The sequence below is a fragment of the Manacus candei genome, unplaced genomic scaffold, assembly GCF_025592945.1.
Source record: "Manacus candei isolate 608988 ecotype Guabito, Panama unplaced genomic scaffold, ASM2559294v1 h1tg000077l, whole genome shotgun sequence".
NCBI classification, from domain to species: Eukaryota; Metazoa; Chordata; class Aves; order Passeriformes; family Pipridae; genus Manacus; species Manacus candei.
The window spans coordinates 7,735,216-7,758,512 of NW_026138125.1; the positions used below are offsets into that span (position 1 = coordinate 7,735,216).

Below are 23,297 nucleotides of genomic sequence, written 5' to 3' on the forward strand. Positions count from 1 at the left end.
TGCGGGCTGGGCAGTACCCGAGGGGCGGTGCGGGAGGGGCGGTCGCTGCGGGCCCGGGGCGGTGCGGTGGGCAGTGCAGGGTGAGCGGTACCCGAGGGGCGGTGCGGGAGGGGCGGTGCGGGGTGAGCGGTACCCGGGGGGCGGTGCGGGAGGGGCGGTGCAGGGTGGGCAGTGCCAGGGGCGGTGCGGAGGGCAGTGCAGGGTGAGCGGTACCGGGGGGCGGTGCGGGAGGGGCGGTCGCTGCGGGCCCGGGGCGGTGCCGCTGCCGCGGCCGCTGCCGGCGGCTCCGCGTGGGTGGCGGCGGCGGCGGCGGCGCCGAGCGGAGGCTCCGCGGGGCCGGGCCGGGCTGCGGGGGCTCGGCGGGGCTTTGCGGGGGGCGCGGAGCATGTCGGCGCTGCGGCGCAAGCTGGGGGACGACTACCAGGTGGTGAGCACCTCGGCCAGCGGAGCGGGGCTGCCGCCCCCCAGGGCCGCCCCCCGCGGGAAGCGCCAGCGCTTCGTGGACAAGAACGGCCGCTGCAACGTCCAGCACGGCAACCTGGGCGGCGAGACCAGCCGCTACCTGTCCGACCTCTTCACCACCCTCGTGGACCTCAAGTGGCGCTGGAACCTCTTCATCTTCATCCTCACCTACACGGTGGCCTGGCTCTTCATGGCCTCCATGTGGTGGGTCATCGCCTACATGCGGGGCGACCTCAACAAGGCGCACGACGACAGCTACACCCCCTGCGTGGCCAACGTGTACAACTTCCCCTCCGCCTTCCTCTTCTTCATCGAGACCGAGGCCACCATCGGCTACGGCTACCGCTACATCACCGACAAGTGCCCCGAGGGCATCATCCTCTTCCTCTTCCAGTCCATCCTGGGCTCCATCGTGGACGCCTTCCTCATCGGCTGCATGTTCATCAAGATGTCCCAGCCCAAGAAGAGGGCCGAGACGCTGATGTTCAGCGAGCACGCCGCCATCTCCATGCGGGACGGGAAGCTCACCCTCATGTTCCGCGTGGGAAACCTCCGCAACAGCCACATGGTCTCGGCGCAGATCCGCTGCAAGCTGCTCAAGGTGAGGGACGCGGCCCCGGGGGGGAAAAGGAAGGGTTGGGTATTAGGGAAAATTCCTTCATGGGAAGGGTTGTCCTGCCCAGGGAGTCCCAGCTGGAGTCCCCGTCCCTGGAGGGATTTCCAAGCCGTGCAGATGCGGCACTTGGGGACAGGGGTCAGCGGTGGCTTTGGCAGTGCTGGGGGATGGTTGGACTCGATGGTCTTAGAGGGCTTTTCCAGCCTTAATGATTCTGTGAAAGAGCTGTGGCCCTGTGGACCCACTACTGGTCCCTTGGGGACATCCCACCACCCCATCCCACCACCCCCTCCGTGTCCCAGAGCTGTGCCATCCCTCCCTCCTGCCAGGGCTGCCCCCTTGTCCCTGGGTTTGGAGCAACCTGGTCTAGTGGAAGGTGGCCCTGCCCAGGGCCAAGATTTGGAACGAGATGATCTTAGATCATTTTTGGGTCCTTCTGCTGCTATCCCAGCCTTCCCATCCTGGAAGCAGGGACCACCTCCGAGAGCCTCAGGCTGCGGGCTGAGCCACCGGGAGTCTCAACTTCCTTGGAGATAATTCAGCTCTTCAGCACAGGATTTAAATGCATATTTATAGATTCCTATAAAACACTCCGTTTCCCTGACAAGTAAATCCTTTGTAGCTCAAATTCCTGGGCGAGCCGGTGAGGAGAAAGCTCTCTGCCTTCCGGGCGTAATCCTGAGCTTTTGGGCAACCCCGAGCCCAGCCAGGCGGAACTTTTGTTTGTGCGGAGCGCGAACTCCGTGGGAAGCTCAGTGCCGGGGTTAGGCGTGGAAAACCCTGCCAGTGGCCCTGGAAAAATCGAGTGTTTGTTTGAGCGTCGCTCCAGGGGCCGCGGATCCATCTGATCCATAGGGGAGAGGGCGGCAGGATGGAGGGGGTGGAAGGGGCCGGCTCGGGTGACGTTTGCCGCAGGCAGAGCATCCCGCGGGGTGCCCCGGCCCTCAGGTGGGTGCTGGGCAGGGGATGGGTGCCCTGCCCTGGGGATGGGTGTCCCGCACTCAGGATGGGTGCTGGGCAGGGAATGTGGGTGTCCTGGCAGGGATACGGGCGCCCTGCCCTCGGGATGGGTGCTGGGAAGGGAATGTCGGTACCCTGCCCTCGGATGGATGCTCTGCCCTTGGGGTGGGTGTCCTGCAGGGAATGTGGGTATCCTGCCCTCGGGGTGGGTGCTGGGAAGGGAATCTGGGGTGCTTTGCAGGGAATGTGGGTGCCCTGCCCTCGCGGTGGGTGTCCTGCCATCTGATGGATGCTGGGCAGGGATTGTGGGTGCTCTTCCGGGGTGTGGGTGCTCTCCCTGGGGGTGTGGGTGCTCTCCCGGGCTGTGGGTGCTCTCCCCGGGGTGTGGGTGCTCTCTCTGGGGTGTGGGTGCTCTCCCCGGGGTGTGGGTGCTCTCCCGGGATGTGGGTGCTCTCCCCGGGGTGTGGGTGCTCTCCCCGGGGTGTGGGTGCTCTCCCCGGGCTGTGGGTGCTCTCCCCGGGGTGTGGGTGCTCTCCCCGGGGTGTGGGTGCTCTCCCCGGGGTGTGGGTTCTCTCCCCGGGATGTGGGTGCTCTCCCCGGGGTGTGGGTGCTCTCTCTGGGGTGTGGGTGCTCTCCCCGGGGTGTGGGTGCTCTCTCTGGGATGTGGGTGCTCTCCCCGGGGTGTGGGTGCTCTCCCCGGGATTTGGGTGCTCTCCCCGGGATGTGGGTGCTCTCCCCGGGATGTGGGTGCTCTCCCCGGGGTGTGGGTGCTCTCCCCGGGGTGTGGGTGCCATGCAGAGCTGGGCAGGGTCCCCTTGCCCGGGGTGATCCCCCTTGAATCCCCCCACCTCTCTCCCCTCTGCCCTGGCAGCAGAAGCTCATCCCCCAGCGGGGGCTCCTGAAGTTGCCCTGTTTTGCCCCAAATCCATGTTTCCAGTGGGATTTGGCAGTCAGGATGTCAGGGCTGGGGGTTGCAGAACCCCCCCAGAGCCCCTAAATCCTGTGCCCAAAGGTTCCTAAAGAACCCCCAAAACAGCCCTGTGATGGCTTTAACACTGTGAAATATCACATCAAAGATGTATAAATATATAGAAAATAACATTGCAGCATAATATCATTTATTTATATAACATAAAAACATACCTTTACTCTATATTTAATAATATTGATGTGTTTTACTCCATATATTTAACAATATTTAATAGTGATGTGTAAATATGCATTTATATAATATATAAATATAATAAGGAGCATCCAGCAGTGCCCTTTGCTGCCGAGCTGAGGGGCTCTCCCTAAATATAGTTTAACTCTTATATAGAGAGCCACTTGATATATAATATTATATATGTGATAGAACTATTAAAGCTCTTTAAGAGCTTTAAAGCTTTTCAAAATATATTTAAAGATAATAAAGAGCAAAAACGAGTCATGTCCATTATAAGATTTGAAAATGGCCCTTTTTTCGTGTGTCTTGAAGTGCCTCAGGAGGAATTTTAAAAGTTGGAGCTTAAAACTTAGTGTGGCTCCAAAAAAATTCCCTGGGTTTGAAATGTGAATGAGCAGGTTCAGAGGAATCAACTCTGGGTGTGGGAGCAGCTGGGAAAGGGGAGGGAGAAGGGAATAAAGGGTAAAATGTGGCTTTTCCAGGGATACAGGTGGAGCTGGCTCTGCATATTCCCTATAAAATGTCCATGCATGGAGCTTTCCTTGGCTGGGAGGGGGGAAGCAGTGCTTGGCCAGCCTTCCTGGGGGGAAAAAGGGAAAAACAGAAAAGGAACAAAAAAGGAAATAAATAAAAGGAAAAAAGGAAAATAAGGAAAATGGGGGGAAAGGGAAAACAAAAGGGAGAAAGGGAAAAAAATAAAAGAGAGGAAAATAAAAAGAGAAAGGAAAAATAAAAGGAACATGAAAAGAAAAAAGGAAAATAGAAGGGGAAAAGGGAAATAAGGAAAAAAAGAAAATAGAAGGGGAAAAGGGAAATAAGGAAAAAGGTGAGAGAGGGAAAAAGGGGAAAATACAAAGAAAAAAGGAAAATAATAAAGGGAAAATAGAAAGGGAAAATGGGGAAGGAAAAAATTAAAAGGGAAAATAAAAAAGAGAAAATAAAAGGAAAAATAAAAAAGGGGGGAAAAAAGGGAAAATAGACAGGAAAAAATGGGAGAAAAAAACAGGAAACGAAAGGCAAATAGAAGGAACAAAAAGCAGGGGGGAAGGAAACAAAATAAAACCCCCAAGGATTGCAGAAGGGAGAACAATCCAGCCCCTCTTCCCAGGTACTGCCAGGCCTGGACACTGTTCCCAGCTGGCAGGAAACAGGGATGGGGGGGAATTCCTGGCTCAGTGTTCCCATCTTGGTTCCCATCTCACCTGTGCCAGTGTTGCACACCTGGGTGCTCACAGATATCCTTCTGAAATGCTATTTTTTCCCCCTAAAAGGTTCTTTTCCTTGCAAAACCGTGTGGAATTGGAAATCCCAGTACACTCTGTTTAATGTTTCTTTGTTTTTCCTGGTGAGCTCCAACCACACCAGAGAGAAACCAAACCCAAAGCCTCAACAGTGACAAATCAGTGCAAAGCCTTGTTTGCTGTAATATTAATTGTAAATTATTGATTTTGTAACAGATTTTTAGGATTGTAAAGAACTCAAATGACCTTCAGAATTCCTAAGCTTTCCTCCCTCGTTTCTTGGGGCAAACGAGTCACTCAAGGTCATTTCTTGGACAAATTATGGGCTTGAATAGCTCAATAGTCCCTTTAGGAATTCTTCCAGCCTGGCTGGGGGCGGATATTTCCTGGGATTCAGGGGAGGTGTAAAAATAATACTTGATTTATCTGTATTTTAACTTCCTAACTCCATCTCAAATCCCTGGGAGCAGAGTGGGACTTGGAGTGTGTGACATCCCAGCTGGCTCATGGAACACCTGATTTCCCTGCAGTGCCACCCAGGAGGGTTTGGGATGGATGTGCTGGATTCCCTGGGAATCCCACAAGCTCCAGGATGAGGGGGCAGGGGTGGTGCCCTGGGAATCTGATCTGGGGTTGGATTGGATATTAGGAGAGATTTGTCCATGGAAAGGGTGGTCAGGCACTGGAATAGCTGCCCAGGGCAGGGGGGCAGTCCCCATTCCTGGAGGGATGTAAAATCCCTGGGGATGTGGCACTTGGGGACAGGGGCAGTGCCGGGGGATGGTTGGACCTGATGCTCTTGGAGGCTTTTCCAGCCTGCAGGAATCGGTGGTTCTGGGATTTCCTTCCCCCCTCTGGAGCTCATCCCATTTCCCTGGACTGTGCTGAGTCCCTCAAGCCCCACATTGTCTTTAACTCTCCTTTTCCATCACTGTTTCACCTGTTGAGATCATGGAATCATGGAATGGTTTGGGTGGGAAGGGACCTTAAAGCTCATCCCGTCCCACCCCCTGCCACGGGCAGGGACACCTTCCCCTATCCCAGGCTGTTCCAATCCCTGTCCAGCCTGGCCTTGGACATTCCTAGAGATCCAGGGGCAGTGCTGGGTGACAGTTCTGGGTGTCCCCAGTGTCACAGTGTCACCCACAGCACCCCAGCCCTCCCTCCCCGTACTGTGTCAGCGTTGTCCATGGGAGCAGTTCCCTCCCTGGAGCTGCTCCTTGCTCAGCTCCCAGGAATTATTTGCTGCTTTTCCCATGGGATTTTTGCCTTTTTACTGAAACCTCCTCTGTGGGGAGGGAAGGAGCCCAGCCCTGCAGGTGGATGTTTGTGCAGCTGTGCCCTGGCTGTGGCTGGGCTCCTTTAGGGCTGTGGGAGCTGGGATGGGATAACGGGGGCAGGGCTGGCCAACCTGCACTTTGACACCCAAAAATGGGAGCCCAAAGTTGAGGGAGACACCCAATTGCTTGTCTGGGGGTTGATCTGCTCCCAGCCCAGCACCACTCAGGGGAAGGTTTAAAAATAGAACCCGAGTCCTGAGCGAGGCTCATAATCCTGTTGGCTCTGTCTGATGCCTTGAGATTGTAAAAAATCCCTTTTAAGTCAGTGGAGTTGCTCAATGTGGGAATTTTCACCTCGGCTCCAGATGTGGGGAAGGATGGAAAGGCATCCCAGGCAGTGATTTAATGCTGGGTTTGGCTCTGCACGACAACCACAGCAGTTCCTAAAGCTCCTTTTTAAAATCTGAACGGAAATAATGGGAAATTCTGCAATAAAAGTAATGACCAGGATGGGCTGTAATGTTCTGTTCCTGCCTATTCATAACTCAGGGAGAAGGAATAAAAGCTGGAGAGGGGGTGTTTGAGCAGGGCTCCTTATGGATTAGGGATGCCAAGTGTGGCACTGTGAGCTGGGATTGGAGGGTTCAGCTCTAGGTGGCATTTTATGGCTTTGTTACGTGGCTGTGAATGGTGGGACACTGTGGGTGACACTGGGGTATCAGGGACACCCAGAACTGTCCACCCAGCTCTGCCCCTGAATCCCTGGAAGTGTCCAAGGCCAGGTTGGACAGGGTTTGGAGCAACCTGGGCTAGTGGAAGGTGTCCCTGCCCATGGCAGGGGTGGCACTGGATGGGCTTTAAGGTCCCTCCAGCTTCTCCCTCTCCTGGTGGGTGATGCTGTGGGTTGGTGGCACAGCCACCATTCCTGTGGGTGGCCAGTGGTTTTCCAGGGCCTGGATCTGTGATTGCAGTAAAATATGTGTTGGAAATAATCCCCCTCTCCTCTGCCAGTGCTGGGCTCCCACCTCTGGCACGGCCCCGTGGCTGGAGCGGGGTTTACCTGGTGAGGTGGGTGCTGCAGAGCACTAGGATGTGGGGTGTGGGGTGTGGGATGGTATGGGGTGTGGGGTGTGGGGTGTGGGATGGTGTGGGGTGTGGGATATGGGGTATGGGATGTGGGATGCTGCAGGGGTGTCTCTGTGATGGTCATCCCAGCAGTGATCCCAGAATCCCAGACTGGTTTGGGTGGGAAGGGACCTTAAAGCCCATCCTGTCCCACCCCCTGAGACCTTCCCCTACCCCAGGTTGCTCCAGCCTGGCCTTGGACGCTTCCAGGGATGTCCCCAACCCCTCTGGGCAGCCCATTCCCACTCCCAGCCTGCTCCTGACCCCCTTCCCTGCCTCTGCCTCTCCCTCCCCAGTCCCGGCAGACCCCGGAGGGCGAGTTCCTGCCTCTGGATCAGCTGGAGCTGGACGTGGGCTTCAGCACCGGGGCTGACCAGCTGTTCCTGGTGTCCCCCCTCACCATCTGCCACGTGATAGACTCCAAGAGCCCCTTCTACGACCTGTCCCAGCGCAGCATGCAGACAGAGCAGTTCGAGATCGTCGTCATCCTCGAGGGCATCGTGGAGACCACGGGTGAGTGAGTGTGGGGGGCACAGCCCCCGGGGCTGGGCTGGGAAAGGGGGGCTCCAGGGCCCGGGGGCAGGGAGGGGGACTGCCTGGGTGGGACGCTGGCTGTGTGCCAGCAGGAGGAAAATAAAAAGAGAGAAAAGGAAAGGAAAAAAAATAAATTAAAAAGGGGGGGGGAAAGGGAAAATGGAAAGGGAAAAAAAATGGGAGAAGAAAGAGGAAACGAAAGGCAAATAGAAGGAGCAAAAAGCAGGGGGAAGGAAACAAAATAAAAACCCCAAGGATTGCAGAAGGGAGAACAATCCAGCCCCTCTTCCCAGGTACTGCTGGGCCTGGACACTGTTCCCAGCTGGCAGGAAACAGGGATGGGGGGGAATTCCTGGCTCAGTGTTCCTGTCCTGGTTCCCATCTCACCTGTGCAGGTGTTGCACACCTGGGTGCTCACAGATATCCTTCTGAAATGCTTTTCAGCATTTGTGTGGTGACACAACCACGGGAGTTACGAGTTGGATGATCCTCTCAGCACATGGTGACTCTTGGGATGGGCCCATGCAGGGTTAAGGGTTGGGCTCTTGTGGGTCCTTCCAGCTCAGCATGTTCTGGGACTGTGTGGAGCTAAAGCAGGAAACATCCCCCAGGACCTCATGGACATCACTTGTTCTTTTAAAAAAGTTCAAGGGGTGGTTGGATTTTACCCAAAAGGAGGTTTTATTTAATGATGTTCCCAAAGCAATACTCTGAAAGTGTCCAAACTGGAGAGGAGCCAGCCTGTCCCAAATTCAGAGAGTGAAAAAGTGCCATTTGTTTGTCACCTCAGCACTAGCACTGCTGGAAGAGCTGAGCTGATTGTTCCAATTACTGAAAGACTCCAACCCCACATTTCTGTGGCAAGTCACTGCCATTAACATCCCTTTTGGAATATACGTGTTCAGTTGTGCAATAAATGGTGGAACATGAGAAAGTGTGGTTAGAAATGGAATAAAATGTGCAACTAGCAATCACCTATCCATCAGAATAACAGGTGAGCAGGTGAACATCACACCTGACTCTGAGCTTTGTCCTGGGTGATTTATGGACACCTGATCTTTGAAGGCTGTTTTTTCAGATAATTAATTCTGTTGGATTATCTGGACCAAAGTTGCTGTGCATGGATGAGTTGGTGTATCAGGCTCCTACGAGGTCTAGTAACAAGAAAATAGGGTCCAAAATTTCATTAATCCTGTTTTTTTTTAAAAAAAAAAAAAAGATGAAGTTTGGAGTAATTCAGCGTAGCACAGAATTTTGAAGGGCAGCCAAAGTTGTGTTTCCCTCCAAACTGTGGCCCCTGGAGGGTTTTTGGCAGTGTGGGTGTTACCAAGGTGGTGGGTTTTGGTGCTCCCTGGATGTTCTGGTGCTGTGGTGATGCTCTGGGGGGGGATTGGGAACACGGTGCCCCCAGCTCAGCCCAGGCTGGGCTGTGATGCTCCTGCAGCCAGCAAGTCCATGCCTTCATTTCCCAGCCTGCTTCCTGCCCCAGGGAATGTTCAGAATAGCTTTGATCATTTTTGGGTCCATATGTTGGTGTTCCAGTGTTTCCATCCTCTTTTCCTTGCCCATCCAAGAGCCTCAGGCTGCAGCTCAGCCTGGTCCCAGGGAGGCTGGGACAGCACAGGGGAATCCTCTGTGCTCTTCCATCCTGATATTTCCATAAAAACTTTCATATTTCCATAAAAATTCCTTGATATTTCCATAAAAACTCCCTGATATTTCCATAAAAACTCCCTGATATTTCCACAAAACCCTCCTGATATTTCCACAAAAATTCCCTGATATTTCCATAAAACCTCCCTGCTGGGGTGGAAGCTTTACAGGGCTCACCTGCAGCCCAGAACATGCTCGTGGCTTGTTTTCATTCTTTGCAGAATAGTTTTCAAACAAAATAACGGAGGACAAGTTATTTTGTAAATAACTCTTGGAATTTTAAAACAAAGTGGTGTGTTTGGGTTTGTTTGGGTAAATATTTTAGACCTGGAAATTGTACAGAGAAAGGAGGGAAAAAAAAAAGCCCAAAAGAGGGATTTTCTGGGTCTTTAAAGCCTAATTCGTATAAGCTGCAAATTTCGTGACCTAGTTTTGTGAGATGAGCTGAATATTGGGCAAAATAGAGCAAAATGTGCTCTATCTTGATAAAACATGAAGGGATGAAAGGGTTTTAAAGTTAGAAAAAAAACCTTTCAGTGGGAGAAAATGAGGGAGGAGGAGAGGACAGGGCTGGAGGAGGACCAGGGATGGCAGGAGGGGGTCAGAGGGTGAAGATGATGGAGAGGAGGGGAAAATCCTTCCTCCAGGGCTCTGCCTTCCATGGGTGGTTCCAGCAGCCCCTTGTGCTGAGCCTGGCTTGGGTGTGGAAGAGAAGGACGTGAGGGAAGGGACAATCCCATCTGAGGATGCTGGGTTTTTGTAAGAGAGGAGAAGTGGACACTTCAGGAGGGTTAAAACCTGCAGGAAGGCAGGACCCACCTCTATCCTGGTGCTCTCCCAGCACATTCCTTATTTCACTTCCCACCTCTCCTGTCAGTCACCTTAAAGCCCAAACATCTGGCAAGGCAGAGGTTGTGCTCTGGGAACAGCCAGTAATCCGTGGGCAATCCGTGTTTGTAAATGTGGGAAACACTTGCCATGGATTGTGTCCCTGGACACCTCTGCCAAAGGAAGGAGGGGTTTAACTCCGAGCTGTCTGTGGGGTCAGTGTGGTGCTGGCAGTGTGAGCCCTGGAGCTGGGCTGGAGGTCCAGGCACATCAGCCTCAGCACTGACAGTGTTTTTAAAAAGTCACAACCCCCAGGATTCTTCTCTTTGTGGAACAGCCAGAGCAGGGAGCTGGGGGGGTTCAGCTGGGCTGTCTCATCCAGGCTGGGCTCTTGCCAGGAGAGGTTGGACCAGATTGTCCTCGAGGCCCCTTCTGACCTGCTGAGGGTGATTCTGGTCTGGGATTATTGGGAATAGGATCAACAGTTTGCACCTGGCTCTGGGGGAGGTTTTGGAGGTGGAGCTGCTGGGAGACCAGGGCTGTGTGTCCTTGTCCTGGCTGTCTGTCCCCCTGCCCCATGTCCCGTGGTGCCAGCGGTGCCACACGAGCCTCCAGTCTCTGCTGGCGTGGAAGGAACAGAAATAACTTGCAGTCGTTTGGGAACCAGGGAGCTATTTTTGGGTTGGTGTGAAAACAGGGCTTGTTTGGTGGTTTTTTTTACCTTGGGAAGTCAGTGAGTAGGTCGTGCATGTGGGAAGGCTTTTCTGGTGGGCTCTGAGGGGTGGGAGAGGGCTGGGGGCACCCCTGGGTCCCACCAGGGACCACCCCGGGGGATCAGGAGGCTCCTGTGGGGAGCAGGTTGGAGGAAGATTTGATAAACTGTGGTTGTTTTGCAGCTGAAGTTCCAGCTGGGAGTGTCTGAGGTGGGGACCGATGGGAAGAGGGTGGGAGGAGGGTTTGAGGGGTCCTGTTGTGTCTGGTCCGGTCGAGCCCAGCAGGAGCAGCCTGAGGTCAAAGGCCAGGCTGAGCAGAGGAAGGTGGGGTTGTGTGGGGTGTCTGTGCTGCAGATCAGCCCAGCTGGTTCCTCAGGAGATGCTCCTGCTGCCTCCCAGCCCTCCCAGCTGCCCACAGAGGTCCCTTCCCGCTGCTGCTGTCCCAGACCTCGCTGTGTTGCCTTTGATTTTGAGTTTTGAGGTACAATCACAACGTTCTGTTGGTCCTACTGGGAGCAGAATGAATTTAATTGGGAGTGAAAGCTGTGCAGGTCTCAGAGCAGCCCCTGGAGGGGGAGTCTGCTCCAACCCCTGCTCCTACTGGGGTTTTCTCTTGCATCCCACGAGGAAACCAGGTGTTTAGTGCAGAGGGAAGGACTTTTACCTTTCAACCTGTACAGCTGCCTTTGTAGTGGTTTTCAATCCCCTCAAATGAGTTACTGCAGGAAAAAAATCCTCATCATTCTGTGTCATTGAGTTGAATTGAAATTGTGCTGGATTTTGAGACTCAGAGTGGGGTGATCCTCAGGGACCCTTCTGACCCAAACTGTTCTGTGATTCTGTGAAATGGTGCCTAGGAAACTACCTTTTGTGTTTAGAATTGGACTCAGCTCTAATGTTTCCTTATAAAACCAGTTAATTCCTCTTGGATCTGCCTTCCCAAGCAGGGAATGTTGCTGAGCAGAGCAGCAGTTTTAGTTTTCCCCAGCACTGGATGTGCCCCTTGGCTCCTGTGCCACCACTCCTGGCTGGACAGCCAGGCAGAGGGGCTGATAAATCAGGGAATAGCAGAATCCCAGGATGAAGGATCCCATTAACTTCCTGTTTTCCATGTTATTCTCATTCCAGTCCTGCACTATCACCAGGGTGCAAGTCCCTCACAAATTACAACACAGATTAGAAGGTGTCCAGTGTTTCTCCCTCTCTATATTTGTAATAAACAGGGATTTAGGAGCCAGATATCGTTGGTTTGAGCCATGTCTGTCTTTTCATCGGGACTTGGAGCTTCTTGCTTTGCTCCAGCAGGTGCTTATGGAGATTTTTTCCCCTCTTTCTTTCCTGCTTTAATCCGTTGACTTTTGATCTGCGACACCGCCGAGGGGTTTAGGGAATTAGTAAATACACACAATAAATTTTGTTTTGACTGTCTGCAGAGGCAGTAAAGATTTTTTTGTAGCTGTCTAATGAGTTGTTTAAGCAGGATCTTCTTGCTTATAAATCCCAGTTGGCTGATTAAAATCACCATTTCCAATGCCTTCTCTCATTAAACCATATAAAAATGATTTCTCATAGATGCCTCCCAACTTGATTAAGTTAATTTACTGCCTCATCACTGAAATTTTAATTTCTGGATATATAAACATTTCTTTATGCTTTCCTTACCCTCCTTAATTACAGGTTTTAGGTTGTTTGGATAATAAGATGTGGAAAGTGGGGAGCAGAGGCAGCACATCCCTGGAGGGAGGGAGGGAAGGAACCTGGGGCCTCTGACCCCTCCTGGACCTCCCTGGGGCATCAGGGCTGTGCTGGGCAAAGCCAAGCTCTCCTTCCCCTCCCAGGGGGACTTGGCCCTTTCCAACCAGCCCTTTCTTTTGGCAAAATATCTCAGCAGACAGATTTTTTGTGAGGTCACAGGAGGGGTCTCAGCCCAGGATGCCTGAGGTGACTGAAGGGGGCTCCTGCCTCTCCTCGTGACAGGACAAGGGGGTTTAACTGAAAGAGGGAAGATTTAGGTTGGGTATCAGGGGGAAATTCCTGGCTGGCAGGGTGGGGAGGCCCTGGCCCAGGTTGCCCAGAGAAGCTGTGGCTGCCCCTGGATCCCTGGAAGTGTCCAAGGCCAGGTTGGATGGGGCTTGGAGCAACCTGGGCTGGTGGAAGGTGTCCCTGCCCATGGCAGAGGGTGGCACTGGATGGGCTTTAAGGTCCCTTCCCACCCAAACCAGTCTGGGATTCTGTGACCTAAAACTCCTGTATGGGGAGTGCTCTGAGGTCATCCCAGCACCAGGTCCAGGAGCTTTCCCTGGGAATACTGGAGGATGCTCAGTGCTGGCTCTACCATTGGGTTTGTTCCCATTTTTGGAGCGTTTCCCAGCTGTGTTCCAGTGGCTTTTCAGGACCCAAGGATGGTTGTGATTCACAAGGGTAATTGCTGATCATTTGGGATTTATTTTGATAGATCTTCAACCCCTCTGTTATTCTGATAACATGTAATTTTGAAGGACAGAGTGTTTATTTTCCAACCCATTGTCCTCATCTCACATTATTGCGATGGGGAAGGTGAAGCTCTGCTGTCAAACCTTCCTGGGGGTGCTCATGGGGACAACAAGCTTTGACTTTCCCCTTGGATTCTCCTTCTGGATGTGTTTAGGATTACACAGCCCTTTACAATTCCTGTATTATCCTGTGACTTATCAGCAGGCCTCTAAAATTGCTAAAAAATGAGCACTGAATAAGAACCTGGGTTGTACAAAACCTGGCAGGAATGGGATGTGCATCCCTTCTCCAAACTCATTAAATGCTACTTCGGAAACCTTTTAACATCATTTTCTGATTAAAGAAATCAAACAGCCTGCCAGGCTTTTTAATTAAATAAATAGAGATGGCATCAAAGGCTTATTCCACTGGTTTTACTTTTAAAAACATGAGTAATTTGAATTATGGAGCCACGGGTCTCCACAGGAAGGTTTCCCTCAGCAACAGATACAGGGGGGTGATGGCAGAACTCAACAACTGGAGGGAACAAAGAGCTGTGACACAGATCTGAGAACTAACAGCATTTAGATCATTTCTACAACCATTTCAAAGTGTTCTTCTCATGTGCTGTTCTCAGGGTTGCTTTGCCTTGAAGGAACCTCGATACAAATGCACAGCTTTAAATGTGGAGTGTAAAGTGTCATGGAATTATAGATTGGTTTGGGTTGGGAGGGACCTTTAAAGGTCAGTATACTTATTTTGGTTTTGTCTTGCCATTCAGATTCTGGGTTGTTTGTTGGGTTTTTTTTGTACAAATATGGGCAAAGGATGGAAGAGGGAAAACCCTCTGGAGATGGTGGAGGAGCTGAGTGGTGTCCAAATACTGCATCACTTGAGAGCTGCTGGGTTGTCCATCCTCTCCTTCCCCACTGTCTGACAGCAGTTTTTGTGACCAGGTCTCGGTGTTCCTAAGGAATCACCCATCTCATTGTGTGGACAGGGCAGCAGTTTGGGTGGAGAGGTGGCTCAGGAGCTCCCAGTCCAGAGCAGCATCCCCTGTGCTGGTGCTGCTCCCCCAGGGATGGGGGATGCCTTGCCTTGGATCACTCTGGAGGCCTCTGTTGGCCTGGGAATGGCAGGAATCTGTCAGGAGCAGGGATCTGGAGTGTGGAGTCACCTGTAGGTCGAGGTCTTTGGTGAGGGTGTCCTTGTGTCCTGCCTTGGTGGGACGGGACCGGGGTGGTTCCCCAGGGGTGACTCGGTGGCTGAATCTCCTGGAATCCACCTTTCCAAACCACTCCTCTGCCAAATCCCACAGACTGACAGGTGCCTGAAGTTGGGTGGGACTTTTGGAGGTCCCATGGCCCAGCCCCACTGCTCCAGCAGGGCCACCTTGACTCAGTTGCCCCAGGAGCACCTCTGGGTGCTGAGACCGTGGTAAGGGGAAGGTGACAGGAAAAGAACAACTCAGCAATTTCACATCACCAAAGTGGCTTTTTTCTCTCTCTATTTATTTATATTTTTAATATTTTTTTAGGCATAATCTAAACATGATAAGATAGCAATTAAAAATCCCACGACTTGGCAGTTCAGCAGCTCTTTTTCCAGTGCTGCTGTTACGTAAAATCCCTCAGTGGAAAAACCAATCTGGGTTGGTGGTGTGGGCAAAGTCAGAGGTTTGGCACAGCCAGAGGCCATGAGCTGGGTCTGGGACCTTCAGCACCAGCTTCCCCCTGCCCTCCTGCAGCTGCTGCTCAGGGGCAGCACAGCCACCATCAGCTGGGCCAGAAAAGGGGAAAAAAGCATTTTTAATGCTAATGAATCATGATCCTGGAATGGTTTGGGTTGGGAGGGACCTTAAAGCCCATCCAGTCCCACCCCCTGCCATGGGCAGGGTCACCTTCCACCAGCCCAGCTTGCTCCAAGCCCTGTCCAACCTGGCCTTGGACACTTCCAGGGATCCAGGGGCAGCCACAGCTTCTCTGGGATGTTGTTACCAAAACTCTTCTCTCCCAGCTGTGCCTCCTCAGAGCCAACACACAAACCCAGGCACTTCCCCTGCATTTTCCCAGAACTTTTCATCTTTTCGTGGATGGAGAGGGACAATTTACAAAAGACAAGTTGAGAATGGCTTCCCACTGCCAGAGGGCAGGGATAGATGGGATATTGGGAAGGAATTGCTGGCTGGGAGGGTGGAGTGGCACTGGCCCAGGTTGGGCAGAGAAGCTGTGGCTGCCCCTGGATCCCTGGAAGTGTCCAAGGCCAGGTTGGACAGGGTTTGGAGCAACCTGGGCTGGTGGAAGGTGTCCCTGCCCGTGGCCTTCCTGGCTCTCTCCCTTTTTTCCCTGAGATCTCTCTGGAGATCTAGGAGAGCAAATCCACAGTGGTTCAACCTGGAGCTGTGCAGGAGCTCTCCTTTCACCAGGGATAATCCCAGGAACAGGTGATTCCTCAGGAGTCATGTCTGTGCAAGGAATCCTTCTTCACACCTGATCAACCAGAATTCCTTCTGCTCGAACGAGCTCCCTGTGCTGATCCTGTGCTGCCACAGGGGGACCTTGGACCAGCAGTCCTCACGTGTAGCTCCATTTTTTTCCATGGATAAGTGCTGGAGGGCTGAGCAGGAGCTGATCTCCAGGTCAGTGCCATGTGCAGCCATCCAGGGTGCTGCAGGAACTGGAGTGGGATAGGAGGGGAAATAGGAATATCCAGTTCCTGTGAGTGTTCCCTGTGTCCTGCAGCTGGAATGTGTGGGGTTGGGGTGGGGGGACAGGAGTGGGATGTCACTGGTGGAGCTGGAAATGTGAAGGCAAAGGGCTTGAGTATCTCCTGGGGGTGAGACTGTGGGGGTTCTGCTGGATGGGGGGGGCTGCTGCCTAAATATAGACCCAGACAGCTCCTCCTGGAGAAATCCAGGAGCAAAGAAAACTCTGCAGTGCTCAGCTTGTGCTGTTTCTTAGAATCAGGGAATGGTTTGGAAGGGAAAATAAGGATCATCCAGTCCCACCCCCTGCCATGGGCAGGGACACCTTCCACCAGCCCAGGTTGCTCCAAGCCCTGTCCAGCCTGGCCTTGGACACTTCCAGGGATTCAGAGGCTTCTCTTGGCAGCCTGGGCCAGTTTCTTGCCACTTGTTTTTTCTGTTAATAACCATAAATTGGAGATCTTCATTTTTTTTCTTGTCCTCTCACCGTTGCTGCCTCTCTGCCGAGCTGGATAAATGATTTAGGGATTTTTCATATTTCTTTGTCTGCAATGGCCCCAGTGCTGGAGACAGGACAATGGTGTTGGACAACATCAGCTTAAAGCCCTGCTCAACCCCTGTGGGTTGTGCCAGAATCTGAGTTTGAGCCAGCAGGAACCTGAGGGGCATTTTAATTCCCACATGTGGAAGTGGGGCACTGCACATCCTAAATGAACAGGTCCTGCAGAATACTTTGGACCAAGGATGAAAATACTCCTCTGTTGATGGCTGATTTGGGCTGAATTCAGGAAGCATTTTAATTGCTGGTGCAATTTGAGTGATGGGTTTTGCATGTTCCTAAATATTTGAGCTCCCAGTGGGTTCCTCACACCCTCACTCACCTGGGGGCTCATGGCCTGGAAATGGCCAGGAGAGGGGCAGGTTGGGTGTCAGGGACAATTCCTTCATGGAATTGGGGTGGAGTCCCCATGCCTGGAGGGATTTCCAAGCCCTGTGGATGTGGCCCTTGGGGACAGGGGTCAGTGGTGGCCTGGGCAGTGCTGGGGGATGGTTGGACTTTGTGATCTTGGAGGGCTTTTCCAACTGAACCATTCCATGATCCTATGGAGACCAGGCTGAGGTTCCCAGCAAGGCTGTTGCTTTAAATGGAACTAACTGGGAGATAAAAGGAAAATCTTCCCTTTTCTATTAGTGCAGCAAATAAATTCCTACTTCCAAGAGCTGCACTTGTATAATTTCCTGATATTTTGCATATCTCTCATTTTTTTTCCTCCAGTTTTTCAATTTTACTGCAAAATACACTTTAAACACCCTGGATCCCTGCAGCAGCCCAGCTCTGTCCCCTCAGCAGCCCTGTCCCTCTGCCTGGGAAGGAAGTGAGGCCCATTTGACCTGATTTGCTCTGACAAATCCATTTTGGCCCTTGCTTCAACCCTGCTCTCTTCTGGCTGATGAAAATTGTTTTCTTGCTTTGTGCAGTGGTTTTTTTTGGGACGTGGAGTGAACCTGATGGGGTGTAATGACCTGTCCCCTTCCTCTTTGTCCTCACTGGAGCATCCCTGGATCCAGGAGCTGCTCCATGTGATGGGAGTGTCGGTGTTGTCCCTTTCTGAGGCAGCAGGGGAGTGATGGGGGGGGGAAATCAGCAAATATTTTTAACATCAAGGGTCAAAAATTGAAGTTGGAAATACTGGTAATTCCTGGGAAGGGCTTGCAGCTGCTGAGCAGCTCAGTGAAGCCCTTCTGGCTTGACTTCAGTTTGTAAATCAGGATTAATTCGTATTGCATTGATGAAAACAAGGGGTTAGAGCAGTTTGTACTTTGTTCCTTTCTTCCACACGATCAGAAATGTTCATTGTCTTCAAAATTAAAAAATTCCTTCTACCTTTTCATTACTTGGAAATTCTGGGCAGTCACTGCTGAGCATCAGCCTCCTTCAGTTTTCAGGTGGTTTTCTTGCTCTTCAGTCTCATCTGTCACAGACCCAAAGGTTTTTACTCTTTTGCCTGAGAATTTGGCTGGGAAGACACCAAATGCTCATCCTGAGCTGGAGCATTAAGCATTCCAGGAGAAATGTCCCTGCTCAGAGCAGGGGGTTGGAAAAAAATGAGCTTTAAGGACCCTTCCAACCCAAACCATTCCAGAATTTTATGATATTATGTGGATGTATCTCAATTTCTGCTTTAGGTACAGAGAAACAGGTTGTTTGGTGGGGAAATGGGTGGCCAGTAGCTGGAAATTGTTTAATTCTGGGGGGAAAAAAATGGAAATAAGTAGCTGCACTTCACCCTTTGGAAATTCAGACTAAATCCTCCCCGTGTGGGTCTGTAAATGAAACATCAAAAAGGGAATGTGGCCTTCCTGGTGGAAGGGTGGAGGGAAGAGTCCTCTGGGATGAGGGAGGAGGGGATGGAGGGCAGCAGGAACAATGCTGAACCAGGGGAGAAGGCAGGAACAATGGAATTACAGCCATTAAGCTCTGGGAAGATGAGGAATGACCTGCTGACTCTGTCTCTTGGAGGGCTGGGGTTTATTAATCATGGACTTGTCTCCACTGGGGATCTCCAGCCTGGCCCAGCCCTTGGCTTGTGCTGGGGGGGAGAGTGTTGGGGGGTTGGAGCTGATCTCTGAGGCCCCTTCCAACCCAAACCAGCCCGTTTTGTTTATTGTATTGAAGCCTGAGCCATTATTTTTATGTAGCAGCCTATTTCCACTCCTTATTTAACACCCTGGATCACCTGGAAATCCAGCCTTTCCCTGGCCACTTCCCCTCCATGAATTATTGCTGGTGCTGTCGATTCTGTCAGCAGCCAACTGATGGCTCTGAAGTGTTATTTATCTTTTGTTTAAATACTCTTCAGCAGGGTACCTGCCTCTGGCAGATGTGCTGGCTGTTAAAAGCTGCCAGAAAATGCCCAGCTGTCTTTTCCATGGATACCTGGCCCTTGTCCTGGATACCTTTGTGCTCCCTGTTCTTTATTTACAGCACTGTAACACGGGGGGGTTGTTGAAGGTTTTGGTACCAACTGGGGGCTCAGGGGTTTTATGGGTGACATAAAATAGTGGTGGTTTCTGTTCAGAGCCTTGTTGTGTGTCTGCTGCTGTTTCTTTGGGTTTTTTTTTTTTTTTGAGGTGAGATTGAAGCTGAAGCAAAGGGCTGCTTTAGCTCTTTGTGTGTTACACAATCAAACCTCCACTTAGTGCTCCTTCCAACCAACTAAATGACGATAAAATCCTTTGGCAGGAGAAGGGGAAGAAGTCGTGGGTAAAACGCTGTGATGTTTCAGGGGAGCCATCCAAAATGTCATCAGGAGTTCAGGATTTTAGGGAGGAGAAACTGTGCCCGGGCTGGGAACAGCCTGGAGGCTCCTGCAGTGCAGGAGGCTGTGACACCCTCCCTGGGGGGGGCTCGTCCTCCCACCTCCCTTCCCTGGCTGGGTTGGTTCTGTGGGGTCTGGGGGGAGCAGGTGGAGCAGGAAGGGGTGAGGAGGATGGGCTGTGTGCCCCCAGGGTGGGGCTGAGCCCTGTGGGCACGATGCTCCTGGGGCTGGGGGCTGCAGCCCCTGCCCGGTCCCAGCTCCTGCCTGCACTCAGGACTCATCCCACTGGACAAGGTCCAAGTTATTTAGGACTGATCTGCTATTGGAGGCATCCAGTTCAGATCATCATCTTGGCTCGCTGCACTGAGTTAATCTTGAAGTCAAAAATAAGCTCATTAGTGACCGTGACGGGGTTCAAAGGGTTTTTATCTGTGTGTGTCATCACAGCACTGGGAGAGGGTGCTGGGGATGCTGGAGCAGCTCTTCCTCCTCCAATTGCAGGATTTATCAGAGGCTCATTGTCTTTTTTTCTCGTCCTTACTGACTCTCTGCAGCCCTTGAACATATTGTGCAGCACATTAACAAATCCCAAACCTCACTGCAGAGAAACTCAGCCCTCCTGGTTCGAGTGGTGGGGTCTGAACCTCCATGATTTCAGACCAGATCCTGGGGAGTTGATGTGAGGGGGGTAGGGTGTGATTGCCAAGAGCAGGGCTCTGGATCAGTGTCAGGTGCCTCTGGACTCAGTGTGACCAGCAGGGCAGGGGGGATCCTGCCCCTCTGCCCCCTCAGGTGAGACCCCCCTGCAGAGCTGCCCCAGCCCTGGGAACAGCAGCACAAGGACATGGAGCTGCTGGAGAGAGTCCAGAGGAGGCCCCGGAGCTGCTCCAGGTCTGGAGCCCCTCTGCTCTGGAGCCAGGCTGGGAGAGCTGGGGGGGTTCACCTGGAGAAGGGAAGGCTCCAGGGAGAGCTGAGAGCCCCTTGCAGGGCCTAAAGGGGCTCCAGGAGAGCTGGAGAGGGACTGGGGACAAGGCATGGAGGGACAGGACACAGGGAATGGCTTCCCACTGCCAGAGGGCAGGAAGAGATGGGAAATTGGGAAGGAATTGCTGGCTGGGAGGGTGGGGAGGCCCTGGCCCAGGTTGCCCAGAGAAGCTGTGGCTGCCCCTGGATCCCTGGGAGTGTCCAAGGCCAGGTTGGACGGGGCTTGGAGCAACCTGGGCTGGTGGAAGGTGTCCCTGCCCGTGGCAGGGGGTGGCTGGATGAGCTTTGAGGTCCCTTCCAACCCAACCCCTGCTGTGATTCCATGATTCCCTGGTTTTTACCCTGTTCAGTGCCCTGTGCAGTTCAGGATCAGGGCTGGCTCTGTTATTCCTGTCAGGAGGTTCTCACTCCCGACTGTTCCCGCTGACAGGGTCAGTTCTGCACTTCAGCTCTAATTCTCCCCTTCCAGTTATTTATAACTTTCCAGTCAATTAACTCCTAAGACTGCAATTTTTTCATGCTTGGTCTTTGCTTGGAGGAAAATATATTTTGGCAAGTTGGTAGACAAAAAAAAAAAATCCCTTTGCTTTTTGTGGCTGCTGCTTTCCTGGTCCCCAGCTGTGCATTCCCGGCCCTCCTGGGAGGGGGGGAGAGAAATCCAAGCAAAAGAAGGGGAATTAACATTGCAAAAAGAACGTTTTTTCCTTAGTCCTACCAGATTTCCATCTCCTCTCACGTATGACTTGCTGAAGTGTCTCTTAATGGGCTGAGGATCCCGAAATACTGAGAGGCATTTAGCACAATTTCTGTGTATTTCCATGGAAAGATGTTGAGGAGCTCATGGAATTCGCCTCAGAAGTCCCAGAAAGTTTGAGTTTTTAAAAAAAAAAAAATTGTCTGGGATCTAACAGTGAATTTATTAGTGAAAGTTAGGAGGAGCTGTGCTTGTTCAGCATCCAGTGGCCATGGTGTGGAAGGGTTTTGATAGGAGTTGTTATTTTGGATTCCTTATGGAAAGAAACTCCAACGTGGCACCTTTGCATCCCCTGCCCAGGCTGCTTCAGCCCATCCTGCCAGCACCTTCCACTAGTCCAAGTTGCTCCAAGCCCTGTCCAACCTGGCCTTGGACACCTCCAGGGCTGGGCACTCCAAACCTCCCTGGGCAGCCCCTGCCAAGGCCTCACCACCCTTTCCAGGAGGAAATTCCTCCTGATGTCCAACCTGAGCCTCCCCTGGCACAGCTGGAAGCCATTCCCTCTCCTCCTGTCCCTTGTTCCCTGGGAGCAGAGCCCGACCCCCCCCTCCTGCCAGGGAGTTTTAGGATCACCCCCTGAGTGGGCACAGGGACCTGAGGTGCTGCTGCCTGTGGATCTGCATCCCTCGGGATGTTCCCTGTGCTCACACTGGGCTGCAGAATCTTAGCACACACATCACCCCCCTGATTAATTCCCTGTCAGCAGCACGTGCATCCCTGGAATTGCCACTGATATTTAATGCATATCTTGGGCAGTTTTCTTTTTTTTTTGATTCATATCATGGTCAGTTTAAATATTTTTTGTTACTGCATATCGTGTTCTCTTCTATTTTTTTATCCTACCTATGCCAAGGAGTTGACTTCCTGCCAATACACAAATTTTCCAAGCACATTAGAACTGGCAGGACAAAAAAAACCCCAGCAAAGAACCAGCCAATTCTGCCCCCAGACAGTAAAATGGTGCATGAAGTGGATTTGTGCAGAGTTACTGGCTGTGGGGTGGGAGCTGGCTCAGCCCTTGTCTGGCTGAGGCTGTGGCAGGGCTGGGAATCACCCCCTGGGTTTGCTCCTGCCCTGCCTGTTGGGTTCAGACCCTTCCTGCTGTTGGAGATTTATTCCATTTATTTCCTGGGAAGATTCTTCCTGCTCAGGTTTGGTCAGAAATTATGAGGATTCAGGGAGAGTGACAAAGACAAGGGGAACAGCTTCAAACTGCAGGAGGGTTGATTTACAGTGGAGATTATGGAGAAATCCTTCCCTGGGAGGGTGGGGAGGCCCTGGCCCAGGTTGCCCAGAGAAGCTGTGGCTGCCCCTGGATTTCTGGAAGTGTCCAAGGCCAGGTTGGATGGGGCTTGGAGCAACCTGGGCTGGTGGAAGGTGTCCCTGCCCATGGCAGGGGGTGGCACTGGATGATCCTTAATTTCCCTTCCAACCCAAACCATGCTGAGATTTTTTGGGGTGATGACTTTGGGGTGCTGTGAGGTGTCAGTCAGGGACTCCAGTCCCATGAGGAATCACCCCCTGTTTCCTTTGGACAGATCTCAGGAGGGAGAGCAGGGAAATGCAGAGATGGATGGGGCCAAAATGAGGTGGCCTCTTGGAGCAGTGATTTTTCTAATGAGATTTCCTGGGCTCCTCGTTAAGGTATCGACCTGTGTGTGCAGCAGGATCAGTCAGGACAAAGCAGAGGCTCCCAGCTCCTGCAGGAATAACCCAGGACACGGCAGGATTAATTGCTGGGGACTAAGGACACGTGTCAGGCCAGGGCTGGGCTGGGGGGTCTCTCTGTCTCCCTCCTGTCCATGGCTTTGGCTGGGTCAGGGCCTTGCATTGGGTTTCTCCAGGGAGCCCACGGTGCTTTAACGGGGGCTGGATGTGGGGATTGGGCTGATTTTGGCTTCTGGAGTGTTTTTGGGATTGGAGTAACCAAGAACTGGAACAACTTGGAAGTTAAATTTGTGTCCTTGGAGTGCAAAGATGATAAAGATCATGGAATCACAGAACAGTTTGGGTGGGAAGGGACTTTAAAACCCATCCAGTGCCACCTTCTGCCATGGGCAGGGACACCTCCCACCAGCCCAGGTTGCTCCAAGCCCTGTCCAGCCTGGTCTTGGACACTTCCAGGGATCCAGGGGCAGCCACAGCTTCTGTCATAAATGGATTGAGCAAGTTGTGTCCAAGGAAGGACTGGCCATGGCTCTCAGTGCTCGGGGCTGGGTGACAAGGTGGGGATGGGTCACAGGTTGGACTCGATGGTCTGGGGGGCTTTTCCAACCTAAATGACCCTGGGATTCCAGGATCAAGTTCCTGACTAGTGTGCTTGGTTCCAGCTGCTCCATCAGGTACCAGATAGAGCTCTCCAAATGTACCAAACTCCCAAACTTCCCTTCAGAGCCCTGTTAATGATTCATTTTTTTTGCCCTTTGATTTCATACCGTGACACTTCCCATATTTTCCCTGCAGTCATCCAGCAGGACACAGACCTG

General features: G+C 52.3%; 1 protein-coding gene across 1 annotated transcript in view; it reads left to right on the forward strand.

Moving 5' to 3' along the window:
• The first annotated feature begins 343 nt into the window (after positions 1-343).
• Positions 344-23,297, forward strand: part of KCNJ3 (potassium inwardly rectifying channel subfamily J member 3) — a 41,736-nt gene continuing 18,782 nt past the window's right edge. The window contains exons 1-2 of the mRNA XM_051810196.1: positions 344-1,063; positions 7,146-7,362. Coding sequence (XP_051666156.1) covers positions 386-1,063; positions 7,146-7,362 — 895 coding nt within the window. The 5' untranslated portion in view covers positions 344-385. The remainder of the gene's footprint in view (positions 1,064-7,145; positions 7,363-23,297) is intronic.